The 13,706-nt window shown below is 36.7% G+C and overlaps 1 protein-coding gene across 1 annotated transcript; it reads right to left on the reverse strand.

Annotated features, from left to right (window-relative positions):
* Positions 1-697: 697 nt before the first annotated feature.
* On the reverse strand, positions 698-11,055 carry Rack1 (Receptor of activated protein kinase C 1). Its single transcript, XM_089245566.1, has 7 exons — positions 10,819-11,055; positions 9,130-9,301; positions 8,310-8,457; positions 4,318-4,413; positions 2,896-3,006; positions 2,497-2,637; positions 698-935 (listed from the first exon to the last, which is right to left on the reverse strand). Exons 1-7 carry the CDS (start codon positions 10,925-10,927, stop codon positions 759-761), a joined length of 954 nt encoding a protein of 317 aa, XP_089101692.1. The 5' UTR covers positions 10,928-11,055; the 3' UTR covers positions 698-758.
* Between the last annotated feature and the right edge of the window lie 2,651 nt (positions 11,056-13,706).

Here is a 13,706-nt window from a genome sequence, read left to right on the forward strand (position 1 = left end):
AAGCAAGATACATGTTTGTCACGTCAAGACGTTTTTTTACCTGTTTCAAACACACTTTGCCCCAGAGAACCTAGGGTGTTTTTTGGCTGTCCACTTGTGCCTTGTCTTTCAGTTAAAAAAAAAAAAAAAATACATTTCGAACATTTCCCATGCATAAGCAGCTTTTACCCAGCAAAGATAATAATTGGCTGTTCATCCTCAAATACAAACCACCCCAGGGCAATGTTCTGTCTTTAGTTAGGTCTTAAGTGTGCATACCCATTTAAATGCATTTTAGGGACTTCCGAGAAAGGGAGAGGGTTCTGTGAAGAATAAAGAAATCCAATTCTACAGAACAGTAAATGTTGGTTTTTATTACCAATGAAAAACCCCACTAACAACACAGGAAAATGCTTAGAAATTAAAATTTCCACTCACAGCAGGGCCTTACCTAGAGGGGGCGGGGGCAGCAAAAATCCTAGTTACAGCTCTGATACAAGGTTAATCTGATGTCCTGGTAACAGAGGTTCTACTGTACAAGTGGCTGACCCTGCAAATGCCAGATCTGCATACCGAAAAGATTGTGCACCCATTTTACAATGCCAAACTTCTGATATAACTCAAATATCCAATATTAAAAAAGCATTGAAATTCAAATTTCAATCCGAAAAAAAAAAAGGAAATCGGGGTTCGTGAGTGTATATACCAAGAAAACACCTCTTGTACAAATGTTTTATTTCACGCAAGTCCTATTACATACACTCACATACATATCCATTTCAGCGTGAAGAGCTGACTGAAACTTGCCAGACTCTGATAGTGTTATCAGTGTAGCCAGCAAACAGAGTCTGTCCGTCAGCGGACCAGGCCATCGAAATGCACTGCGGTGACTCTGCCTTGGTGCTCGATATCACCTCTGGTTTCAATTCGTCTACCATGTTCTTACCTTCCAAATCCTAAGAACGAAAGAACTGATCATCATTTCCAGCAAACATAGACAAAACAAATATATTCCATGTTATCAAGGCAATCCAATTGAAATTTGTATTCCTATTAGACTACACCAACAATGAACTCAGTGCAATTCATAGCAAAAAATCTTGTTTTAACAAACACTTTCCTAATCCCCCAGCTAAGTTTACATAGGAACAATGCAGAAACTTGGATTTCCTTTATAACAAAATTTTGTTACAACAAAGTAATTTTTTTGCTCTCTTGGAGTTTGTTATAATGGGATTCGACTGTAATATGAAATATACAAATTGTTTCCAGGTCAGAGAGGTGTCTACGATACAGCAATTATGACATTTAGTGTTATAGCAAGGGTGCTCGACCTTCTGGGAAAGGTAAAAAAATGTCGCTTTTCAGGAGACAAAAGAAAACAGCAATAATGGCCGACTGGCTTGTATGTTAAGGACAATTTCTAGAAATATTTTTTTTTCAGAACACAAAACACTAGAAGCAGCTTTTAGAGGCACAAAAAAAATGTAAAAATTTCGGCATGACATTCTGCACACACACAGAAATATGTATAGCAGGCCACTTATCTGTAAATATACCTAGAACTGCTTAGGTAATATGAAAATTTGCTGCAGGTCACTTGAGTTGCAGGCAATTTAAGTGATCTGAAAAGTCACTTAAATGATCAGGAAATGTGCAAAGACCCACATTAGTGATCTATAAAAATGCTAGGGAAAGGGGTGGGGCACTCAAGTGAAACATGAATGTGTCACAGGTCACTTAAGTAATCTGTAAGTGTGCTGCAAGGCACTCAAGTGATCGAGAAGGGGGCCACTTAAATGATCTGCAACTGTGCTGCAGGTAGCTCCAGAAAGAAAGAGCTGCACCAGGTGATGCCCGAGTGGCGTGGTGTAAGATGCTCGTCTACCACCGTGAAGGTTGCTGTCACGGTCCTGTGTTCGACAAAAAGAGGATATATATATATTTTCTCTAACAAACGGCGCCTTCATTCCCAACCCGACTCATTAATGGCAGCAAATTACAATATAGCGACATGGCCATAGTTGGTGTTTCAAATAGGTGACACCTGACTGATCTATAAATGTGTCATGAGTCACTTAAGTGCTCTCGTACTGCACAGTGACTCATAGCTTTTTAAGCAATCTGGGTATGTGCCATGACCAACTTGTGTCACAGGTAACTTAAATAATGTGGGCTACTCAAGTTCTATGTAAATATGCCACAAGTCTCTCACGTGATCTAGAAATGTGCTATGGGTCTTTTATACAATTTATAAATGTGCTACTCAGTTCAATTTCACAAAATTAGGTTTGACATTGCATGCCCCATCAGAGGACTCCAAGGACCACATCTGACCAGTGGCAATAGGTTGAGCATGTCTGGTGTAACTCCTGTAGAACAATACTCAAGGAACTATCGTTAAAAAGAATCTATTGTTACAGATGAAATATATCAACACTACAGAACCAGAGAGTAATATCGTTACATAGGAATATTTCACCTGTTATTTACTATAAACTTTCATCAGATACATACCCAAATCTTTATAGTCGGACCGGTAGCCACACACAACCAATAGCGATTTGGACTGAAGCAAAGAGCATTGATGATATCCGTATGATCCAAAGTATACAGATGTTTTCCTTCGTTCAAATCCCACAGCATGGCCTTGCAATCCTAAAAAAATTAATGAAACATCGATTAATCTATTCAGAATTTCATGCCCGTGGGTTCTTGAATCAATTCTGTTCTGTCAAATCAAGTTAATAAGATTTAATGAGTCCAGTAACTCAATTGAAGCTTTGCACCGTGCTATAATTTATTTATTTATATATATATATATATATATATATATATATATATATATATATATATATATATATATATATATATATATATATATATATATATAAAAGCTTTGAATTAGTCATTCACCTTTCCTCCAGACGCACACAGAGAACCGTCAGGCGATACTGTCACAGTGTTCAAATACCCAGTGTGTCCAATGTGGTTGGTTTTCAGTCGGCAATTAGTCAAGTTCCAGACCTGATTATGATAAAAACATGAACCAGCATAGCAATTAAAGATGAAAGGAATAGAGATAATTTTTTAAAATTCATCAACATTAATATAAATTTAATGATTGGAATGGATTTTATCACAAAATAACTAGTAACGTCTCAAAATGTTTTCATTTATAATGTCACATACTTCCATTGATGACTTAATTTTCGACGGTATTTGATCATTTAAGAATCTACAGTGCCAGCTGCTTATTATCCTGATGGTTTTGATTTCATTAAGTGGCTGATTTTTATAACCAGTGAATCAAAAACTAAGAACACACATTCTATAAAGTGAACATGCAATTTATTCTATACAAATAAAGTGGCATTTTTATCGATTAATTTGTAATATGTTGTTTTTTAATATTTCAACTAACACATACAGTGTATATAGTTGTTATACAAATTTTCTCGAGAAAATTACACTTTAATTTTCCTGAAAACCTGGAGCAGTTTTTTTCCTTCAAAGATTGCCATTATTTCTATATAATCTTTGAGAAGCAATGACGAGATACTTCGCCTACAAAGAAGTCTCCTATTTTAACATTGACAAGCCTAAATATTTTGTAAAAATGATTTCTCTGCAGAAAATCCCCCCCCCCCATAAGTTGCGCCTGCTGAAAATCAGAAGAAAGCCTACTGAATTAAAAAAGACATGGCATTTTGAAGAGAGTTTAGTGATTTCTAATCACTTGCTTGAAGGGTAAACTTTTAAAAACATCTCTATCTGGTTAGTTACCTTTTTTAATATTATGTGATAACTGATTTACAGATTTTTTCTTTGATGTTTGCAGTCTTCCTTTTTCTCTGTAGTAAATTGCATATAATAGCAATAGACCCCGATTTTACTCCATGAATGAAGTTGAAATCCCTCACTTAAAAGCTCCCAGTTTCTTTCCCATCCTTTCTATACAGTGGATACATCCACAATCATAGACAGAATCAAGCAATGCAAAGACAATGTCCTGAAATTGTCTACAGACATTAATGTCACAAATTATGTCTTCTGCAACTTTTCATGGACCATAATCACAGGTCTATGGTCTATCATCTTGGGTGGAAAACCAGAGGCAAATTTAGCAACATTTTGTGGCCTCGGATGCACGAAAAATCAATAGACCACCTCATAATTTGTTGCAACAGTTGCAGGATTTTGTCCACGAGTGTGGCATTTCTTCAGTTTCTTCTATTTGGTGCATGACTTTTGACCTGTACCACCAGACCGAGCATTTCAATAAATACAGTACTCTACCTAAATGGGAAAAAAAGATAAAGCATATGAAGTACTGACCTTGACATACTTATCCCAACCACAAGAGACGATCAATGGATTACTGTTGTTAGGAGAAAATCGCACACATGACACCCAATCACTATGGCCATCTTCCTACACATGCAAAAAATATAAATATATTTTTTATCAGGCAAAGTAAGTTGCAACCATTTTCAATACATCAAGAAATAAAAAAAAAAACCTAAAGATGAAAATAAAAGACGATCGTCATAACTTTAATCCTGCAAATGCACAATGATCAGATTTCATTTCATATTTATGCTATCTCAGTTGGCTCCTCAACTAAAGATCCGACTAATATTACATTCAACGTTTACCACTAAGCTGATTTCAGTTCAGGTGCTTTCCTTTGGGGGGTGCATGGATCATTGATCAAGGTTCCATAAACAACCCTACCAGGGGGCTTTGCAGAAGCAAAATCCTTTGCATTGTTCAGAAATGAGCCCTTACCTGACTGAAAATGTTGTGGTAAAAATCCTCATAGCATTTTCTGCAATTTTATACAAAAGTAAATGTAAAGAATTTTTTTTCATAAATAAAAGTAATATTTTAAGGATTTTTCCCCCTTTGTGTGCCATTGCACAAGCTGATCAGCATCAAGTCCCAATTACAGGGGTCAGCACGGATCATGGCCTCAAAATTAGTGGAAATAATGACCAAAATATTTAAAAAAAAGTGACCAAAATAATTAAAAGTGACCAAATAGTGACAAAATATTTTTAGAAAGAGACCAAATGGACAATGAATTTTGATTATTACCAAATTGAATGAATTGCAATTGAATTTAGTTTTAACTTTGCCTTTCAATAGAACTCATTGAAATTGCTTTTTTTGACATAACATGTGAAATAATTAAATCAAACTCAAACGCATTCTGCTAACCAGAAATGTTCTGAATAACTTAAATTTTTAACAATACTATTTTAAATTATTAAATCAAAAAATTATTTGAATTATAAATTATTTAAATTATTAAATAATTGAATGAAGTATTTTAATTATTATACGTTGAGGGAGGGGCAATCCACCCTCCCCCAGTGTCAATGGCAGAGCCTACTGATGTATACATATATATGGTGTATATCAATTGCCATCGTGCCACACCCCTAAGACCTTAGAGTATCTCCACCTATGGCTGGACTGGGAAAAGTGGGAGAGTACTATAAAGGTGGGAGGGGGGGGCACCAAAATAATACTGTCCTTGAGTGAGGGAGAAAATAAACCAGTTGTTTGGTTTTCAAGAGAAAAATTTGTAAAAATATTTTTCCCTTTTTTTACACACAACATACACCCCTGCAAAAAAAACACACATTCACTCTTTTACAGAGAAACACAGGGGTGGGAAGTGACAAAGTCCATTTCGGAGCAGCTTTGAAGCAGCAAAATGCAGGATTCGGAGCAGCAAAATATAGGATTTGGAGCAGATATTTATAAATTGGAGCAGGGAAATTAACAAGAATATTTTCATTAACCCTCACCCCCTTTCAAAATAAAACAACTGCACTGTCTTTTGTTATCAAACATCTTTTCATCTGCTTGTTTTTTGTTTTTGGTATTTCAGGCTTTTGACACCTTGTTTGAAACAGAGGCTGTCATAAAATTTTTCACACCAGTCTATTTAAGATGATTTTTGCTTACTGAGGGCACTATTGGTTGTCTGGAACTACAGCACTTCAAATGGGCTAAAAATTTTCTATAAGTTTTCAAGTTTTTCAAAGTTAGAAAGAAATTGTTGCGGGAGAGAATTTTGGAAGAATCAACACGACGTTTGGTGATTAAGTACTCATTATTTGGCGAGATTGGCGATCAAACACTCGTTATTTGGCGATCTGACACTTGTTGTTCGGCAAAGTTTCTTAAATTAGCATTCGTAATTCGGCGGAAACGCACTTTTTACTTCCGGAATGAAAATTTTTTCACGAAACATCGGATTTGACGCAATGACGATCGACTACAGTAATTTCTGCTGCTTCCAGACGCGACTTTGTTTTAAACGGCAACTGACTCGCATTTGCGCTTTAAAGCTGAAAGACCATTGCAAATCATCATCAGTTGCACGATCACGGATATTATCGGGGTTTCGCGATGGAAAGGCTGATAGTTTAAATAAGGCGTACAGTGGAATAAAACACGCTCTTAGAAAGAATCATTTCGCGGTAAGCAGGAACAAAAAAATTTTTGGAGTCCTTTCCGAAATTACGGGAATACTGAAGCGAAATTAGATATTTGGCGCAGAGTTCCCACCCCTGAAAACAGTATAATTTTGACCCCCCCCCCCCGTAATTTTTAACAGAAAAAGAGGCTCAGCGGCCTTCCCCGGTAAATTTCCCATGAACCTTGTAAGCACCAACATGGCTTTTTGGCTGACGTTAGCGCTGACTCCTCCCGTAATCAAAACATGGGCCCGGGGCCTCAAGAGAAGAAGGGCCTCCGGGGGTCTTTGATACTTTTAAGACGGCCCTGACTCGGCGTGCCCATCGTTAAATCCGCCTTTATTTACGGCTCACATGCACGTTAACTGAGTTTTTAATCAGCTGATGACCAATTTTCATCTGATTTGGAAACCCTTGTGTTAAACTAAATGTTGAATTGCAGGATTCTGTGATCTTTTCATAAATAGTTCTCCTTTCAATCAAATTTGGGGGTACGGTTTCTTGCTGAGAGTTACATCCACTTAGAAAAATAGTACGAATGTTATTTGTAGATGGATCGCGATTTTCAATCGGATGATTTTTTTTATTGTAAGTAAATTCAAAATACCCGCGAGCTCCTTTAACCTTGGCTTGCTGCAAGATTATTCGCCAAAGCGTATTAATAAGCTTAATACATATTAATAATACGCGCTTTGATATTCTCCCATTGCGCGTAAGTTAGCTTCTGCAAGGGCTCTCTTAACTCATCATTTCAAATAACATTTAAAAAAATTAACAAAAGTAACGATAGAACAAACAACAAATGTAACTTGCTCGATGTTCCAAGAAAGAAATTCAGCCCTTAGGACTAAAACTTTTTAAAACAAATAAAATAAAGGATCAATTTTAAAATAAGATTAAAATGAAAGAACGAGTGAGCACGTGGGGAAATAAGGAAGAATGGTAGTGGGGGGGGGGGAATTCTTTGTAGTAAGTATACGCTTTTTACGCTAGTTTTTTTTTTTTCCGAACCGGCTTTTCCATAAAATGACGATTCTTTAACCAAGGAGCTTTCTTTCCAAGCACCTTGAAATCAAGTTATGTTGACGTCACACGGTATGCTCCTGGGAAGATAAGACGCCTTCGATCGTAGTTCAATGAAGGGAGGGAGAAAATTGGCGATATTGAACCGGTAAAGTTCCTCCTTGAAGAAAAGAAAAACACTGACAGCAGAAAAACGCGCGAGACAGAGGTTTTTTTGCTAGAAAAGTAGAAAAAGTGGCATGGGCCTGAAAATACGTAATAAAAGTGACCAGTTTCTAAAAAAGTGACTTTTAGTGGAAAAAGTGACCCGTGCCGAGCCCTGCAATTACCAATTCGATGCAATAGCGACAATTTATGCTTGCAATATCATTTCGGGAATTAAAAACAAAAGCAGGAATGTTTTGCAATCATGGTCAAAATTCAGCAGATTTAAGAATTTTTTTTTTGCAGTCCAGCAGATAGAAAAAATTTAAGAAACTCAACGGCTATGACATATTTGATGACAATCTACGATTTCCCAAATTTTTCACAGCTGAGGATTGCAAAGACTTTTAAAGGAATTTTTCATCTTTGCAAAACACAATTTGAAAATTTTGCTAAGATAAGATAAAACTGAAAAATCAAGTTTCCATTCGGAAGATTTTAAAAAGTCGATAGAATCAAACGTATCTGCACCTATGGTATTTTAATTTACACCATCATAAAAATATAAAAACTATTTTGACTTTCCATTTCATACAGGTTCTGCTGCAAACTCACTCGCCCTCACCATATACACTTCACATTTATATCATGTGCACACTCATAGATTACCTGAATGGTATACTTGCACTGAGCAAGTGTATTCCACAGCTTGATGGTCCTGTCCCTTGAACCAGAAACAATTTGCCTATTGTCTGGGGAGAAAGCAACACTTAAAACATCCTTGGTATGATCTTCAAATCGCTTAGTGCTCCTCCCACTAAAAAAAAAAAATTGAAAAATTAATTCAAGAATACTTGAATTGGGCAATAAATTAGGTATTTGAATTTCAGTATCAAATTGCAGTTGACGCTCATGATGATAATCCCCCCTCGATTATTTCGACAAAAATGGAAATTATATTGAAAGGAAAATACATAGATGTCATTATATATGATGACCTATACCAGTCATTACAACAGAGGTCACTATAACAGTGCCCGCTGTATTTGTTCCTCCATTTTTAACAAGACTGTTTCTGCCAGACTGATTGCAATGCAGTTGCCCAAATGGTAGACCACACTAAGCAGACAACTTCAAGAGAATAAAAATTCAGGAGATTTCCACACAGATACAGACAAATAAAAGGGGAATTCATGGGGGAAAGGTATGGGTTTCCCCCCCCCCCCACTAATCAAACTGTATCAATAACCAAAAACAGGCATCTGGCTCAAAAACAGGGTGTACAGTCATCTCCCCGATTCAACTGTTAAAAGAGCCAAATTGGTACCAACTTTTTAGGCAAATTTCATTATTTTCTTTCTTTTTATCAAAATAAAACATTTTCATGTGATTAGGTGCAATGGTGACAACTACCAACACTCAAATTTTCATGACATCATACAGCAGCATATTGTTATAACATGAATTAGGGAAAAAAACCTATATTTACCATGTCAAATCCCATAAACGCAATGTCTTATCCCAAGAACAAGACAATGCATATTGGCCATCAGAGGACATGACAACATCAGTGATAAAATGACCATGGCCTTTCAATCGCTTCTCGGGAGTGCCATAATTTGTTTCGTCACGAGTCAACTTCCACATAATCAATGTCTTATCTAGAAAATACAACGAAATCCATAACAAAATCAGAAAAAACTTAATTCACATGCAATTAAACCAAACTATACGAGAACATCAACACAAGATCAAACACTATTAACGAAAATGTTTTTCTTTCAAAGTACAAATCTCTTGCATAACTCGGGTCTTGATGAATCCTACAGATGCAATTCAAAAATTAGTATTGGAGCCCCAAAAAATTTAAGCCAGGTTTTCCTAGAAACAGGTTTCCACAGCGCCTGCAGCGTGAAAACTCTGATTGGTCAAACAAACCTGAATTTCAAGTTTTTAACCAATCAGCGTTTTCACGCTACGCAGAAATTCTACTCTTAGGAAAACTTGGCTTTACCTATAATAAGCTGTATGGTCAAGGTTGTCTCAACACAGAGGCTTAATCTGGACTTTTTTTGGGGTGAAAAAACAGTATAAGCACCCTTCTTGGCGCCTGACATTGCCGAGTCTAATGTAACAGAGAGAAAGGGAAATCAAATTTTTTTTTTTTTACCAGCAATAATCCATTAGAAACAAATAATCCTTGGGGCACATGCACGTGAAATTATCCTTACGATACAAACACGTAAATAATCCAAAAGTAGCAAGCTTTCATGCTGCTAAATAGCATGTGTATGGTGAGCCAAACAATCCCCTTTCTAATATACAGAAGTCATCCCTTAACATGACAATGATTAGCCTGGCCCAGATGACAATATTTAATTGCTCTTGAGTGTGCATCTTAATTGCTGTCAAATCAAATGAATTCACACATACATCTTGGTCAATGTTGCAAAAACAAAGTTCGTGAATATGTACTGGCATGCATGCCCTTGTTTCTTTCAAACCGAGCACAACACCACGGGCAATAGTTGAGCTGAAAGTATGAGTGTATCTAGTACTGCAATCTACGTATTTAAAATTGTGAGAGAAGTGTAATGTTTGAATATTTGTACCGTTGTAGGCTTGTTGCTCTCTGTGGCGAGACATTTTAACAAGGAGACTGGCTCCCATTCACAGCTCGAAGTTGGGAACTACAAAAAACCAACTTCTGCCGAACACCACTGTGGAGCTGGTAGGTGGTACAAGCATGCCAGCCAACATTTGTGGCCCCTAACAAATGACTACGACGAATTTTGAGTGATAAACAGTGAATTGGCAATACTCATCTCATTGGCTTATTAAAGTAGATGGAAGTTTCCATGTTACAGTATGGTACGGCATATGCTGTGTTGATTTTACACTCAAGGCCCAGAGTGTAGGCATCTACTTTAGACACAGTGCAAGGCCACATTGAACATTTCAATAATACCCGCGGACCACTAAGCTGTACTAAACGCACTGTGGGAAAGAGATCGGCCCCGACAGTGACCCCTGCCTTACACCATGAAAAGATCGAACTTGTATTATGACATTGAACAAATAAACCCCAATTATTGAGGATTATAATGGGAGGTATATTTAATATGCAAAATAGAAAATAAACCAAGCATTTCAATTTTGTATATTATTTCACACATACCTCTTGATGATGACAATATCATGTCCGGATATTTCGGATTAGTAGCGATCTGGGTCACCCAATTATCGTGACCGCTCAAAGTGCCTCTTAAGCTTAATTGTTCTGCCATCTTGATATCTGCAGTTTCTGCAATTAATTGCCGATGTTAGAGGATTGCAAATCAATTATTTATACACATAAGATTTCTTATTTCACGGCATCAAGACACAAAAGATGGCAAGTTGAGTTGTTTACTTCTATCATGTCAAAATAAACAGGGATTTCTTCAATGACGTGGGCAGACGACTGAAAACTTATTTGACCATATTTTTCCGATAAAACAAGGGTTGATAGTATAGAGTCAATGAAAAAAGAAAAAAGTTGATAATTGTTATCAAAAAATAGCTATCAAGACTCCAACTACTGCTTAAATTGCAGAAAAAATTGCCTGTGGTGAGAGGTGAAGAGCTAGTTCAAATCGCAATGAAGTAAAATGTATTTCATGGTAAAAACATTGAACTGGGGGGGGGGGACACTATGATGATGATGTCCATTTATGTATACGCATATACATTAGATCTGTCGATTCCACCCTTGACGCTGGGGGGGGGGGGGGGTCATACCCCTCCTCATCTCCGCCCGTGGTGAGATGAATAGTTTTTTTCTCAGCCCACGATACATTGAATGAAGAGACTTTCTGTATATTATGCCGAGGTGAAACTGGAAAAAAAAGATTCCCGGTGTCTACTGGAATCGAACTCAGAACTTCATGCAAACCGAACGAGTACACTGGCCATTAACCCATAAACAAGAATAACTGTCAGTGTGCTTGCTCGGTTTGCAAGAGGTCCTGGGCTTGGTTCGCATTGGAGAGAACGGAATTTCCCCCTCCCACTAAGTTTTCATTCCTTAACATAAAATCCACAAAGTATATTTTTTGATTTGATAAATCGTAAACCGAAAAAAAATATTATCAGTTGTTGAATCGTAAACCGAAAAGAAAAACATTATCCGACTGTATTGCCTTTGGTACTGCCGTCCATGGAGGAAAGAATAAGGGCCCTTTCACACGGAGCGGATGCGGATGCGGGTCCGGAAGAAGTTTTAACAATTGGAATATACTGCGCCTTTCAGACGAGCCGAAAAATCTCCGCACCTAGGAAATGTTCATGCGGGTCCGGACGTCGTCCGCATGTGTCAAAACCTAAGTGCGGGCTCCGCATCCGCACATAGAAGTTTTGACAATAGGTTTATTCGGAGCTATTCAGACGATGCGGATGCGGAGCGAATTCGTCCGCATCTTTGGCTACTTTTTGAAGGTGATTTTTCACGGAATTTTTTTAATTACTTGCCATAAATACCCTTAAAAACACCATATGATGGTCCCTGCTCATTAATATAATGTACCTACACACGTCTATCCCTCCGTTTCCTTCTGAGATGGAGATATAGCAACTTCAACTGCCTTTTGTCTCATATTTCACAATTTTATACAAGAAAACCTGTCAACAACGGCCACTGACGGGACCAAAATTATAAGCCATTACGAATATTTAATTGACTACATACTTTAATAACTTTTAAATTTAATTTAAAAATTTTAATTTTTTTCTTTTTAAATTTTTAAAATTATTTAAACAAATATAAATATCTGAAATATTACTTTAAATATTTGTTATTTTTTAAAATTTAAATCTTAATTTTTTTAAACTTTAAAAAAATACTTTTATTAAACAGTGTCCACGTACGGTGTTCACCCAGGGCCGGATTAAGTCGTTTGAAGACCCTAGCGCTTGAATATTGTTGGTGGTTCCCTCGATACCCACAAGTATATTTTACTCAATATTTAGTCTATAAACTTAAAAAAATGAAATTTTATATTTCAGAAGTGACTAATCTAAGGATGGGATTTCACTCTAAAAGGTTTATGAAAGTTATTTTATAAAACTTGAAAAAAGCAACTAATAAATTGCAAGTGCAACTGATAAATATATTAGTTGCTTTTTTAAAAGAATTATTATAAAATTTTTATAGTGTAATCCATACTTGAGGCCGGGATTATACTATAAGGTTTTGTTAAAGATCTTTTATAAAAGTTGAAAAATTCAACCAATAGGCGCATCGGTTGCATTCAAGCAAATGCAACCGGTGATCTTAATGGTTGAATTTTTCACGTTTTATCAAAGAGCTTTTACAAAACTTTTATAGTGTAATCCCGGCCTGAGACAGAATTGTGATGTGAATATTTCTAAGCACAGACATTTTGAAAGTCCCAACCCCTCCCTTTTTTTATACTTGCAAATTCTTTGATATCTGCTGAATTTTTTTTTTTTTTTTTTTTTTGGAACATCGAATGTTTTCGAACATTGGATGTGTTTTTGGAATTTTCTTTCATATTTTTCCGAAAAGACGGATTTTTTTTCAAAATTTTTTGAAAATATTTTAAGATATTTTCTCCCATCGACTACTTGTGAGGATCGGAATGGAGGCATCTTTAGGCTCAATGATAAAAACCACCAAAGAATGCCTCTAGGCTGCCTATGGGCACTGAATCAGGGGTGAAGGAGAAAAATAATTACAAAAATTGCGAAAAAACAGTTTTTATGCACGAATTTCGAACTAAAGATGCGGGCGATTCGTCCGCATCTTCAGTGCTCGTTTGAAAGGGTATGCGGACCCGCGTCCGCATCCGCACCGTGTGAAAGGGGCCTAACAGGAGGTGACGCGACCAGCGCCTCCGTTGAGAAAGCATGGGGAATCTGAGTTGCCAGATGAAGCCAGTGATCGCTCTATTAAAGGGACCAAGTAAGCCCAAACAAACCGTGGCTTCCATGCGAAAAAACATTAGCATATATATTGCCTTTCAGCTGTTTATATTAAAATATTGTAGAAATATTTCTCCATTCCAG

Source organism: Pholcus phalangioides, unplaced genomic scaffold (assembly GCF_987345545.1).
Source record: "Pholcus phalangioides strain wild (caught in Gottingen) unplaced genomic scaffold, Ppha-v1.0 ptg000003l_1, whole genome shotgun sequence".
Classification (NCBI taxonomy): domain Eukaryota; kingdom Metazoa; phylum Arthropoda; class Arachnida; order Araneae; family Pholcidae; genus Pholcus; species Pholcus phalangioides.

Coding starts and splice junctions, on each gene's coding strand:
- Rack1 (XM_089245566.1), bottom strand. CDS start 10,927: ATGGCAGAACAATTAAGCTTAAGAGGCACTTTGAGCGGTCACGATAAT. Junction 9,302..10,818: donor GATATTGTCATCATCAAGAG/GTATGTGTGAAA, acceptor TGTATTTTCTAG/ATAAGACATTGATTATGTGG. Junction 3,007..4,317: donor GTTGGGATAAGTATGTCAAG/GTCAGTACTTCA, acceptor TATCATAATCAG/GTCTGGAACTTGACTAATTG.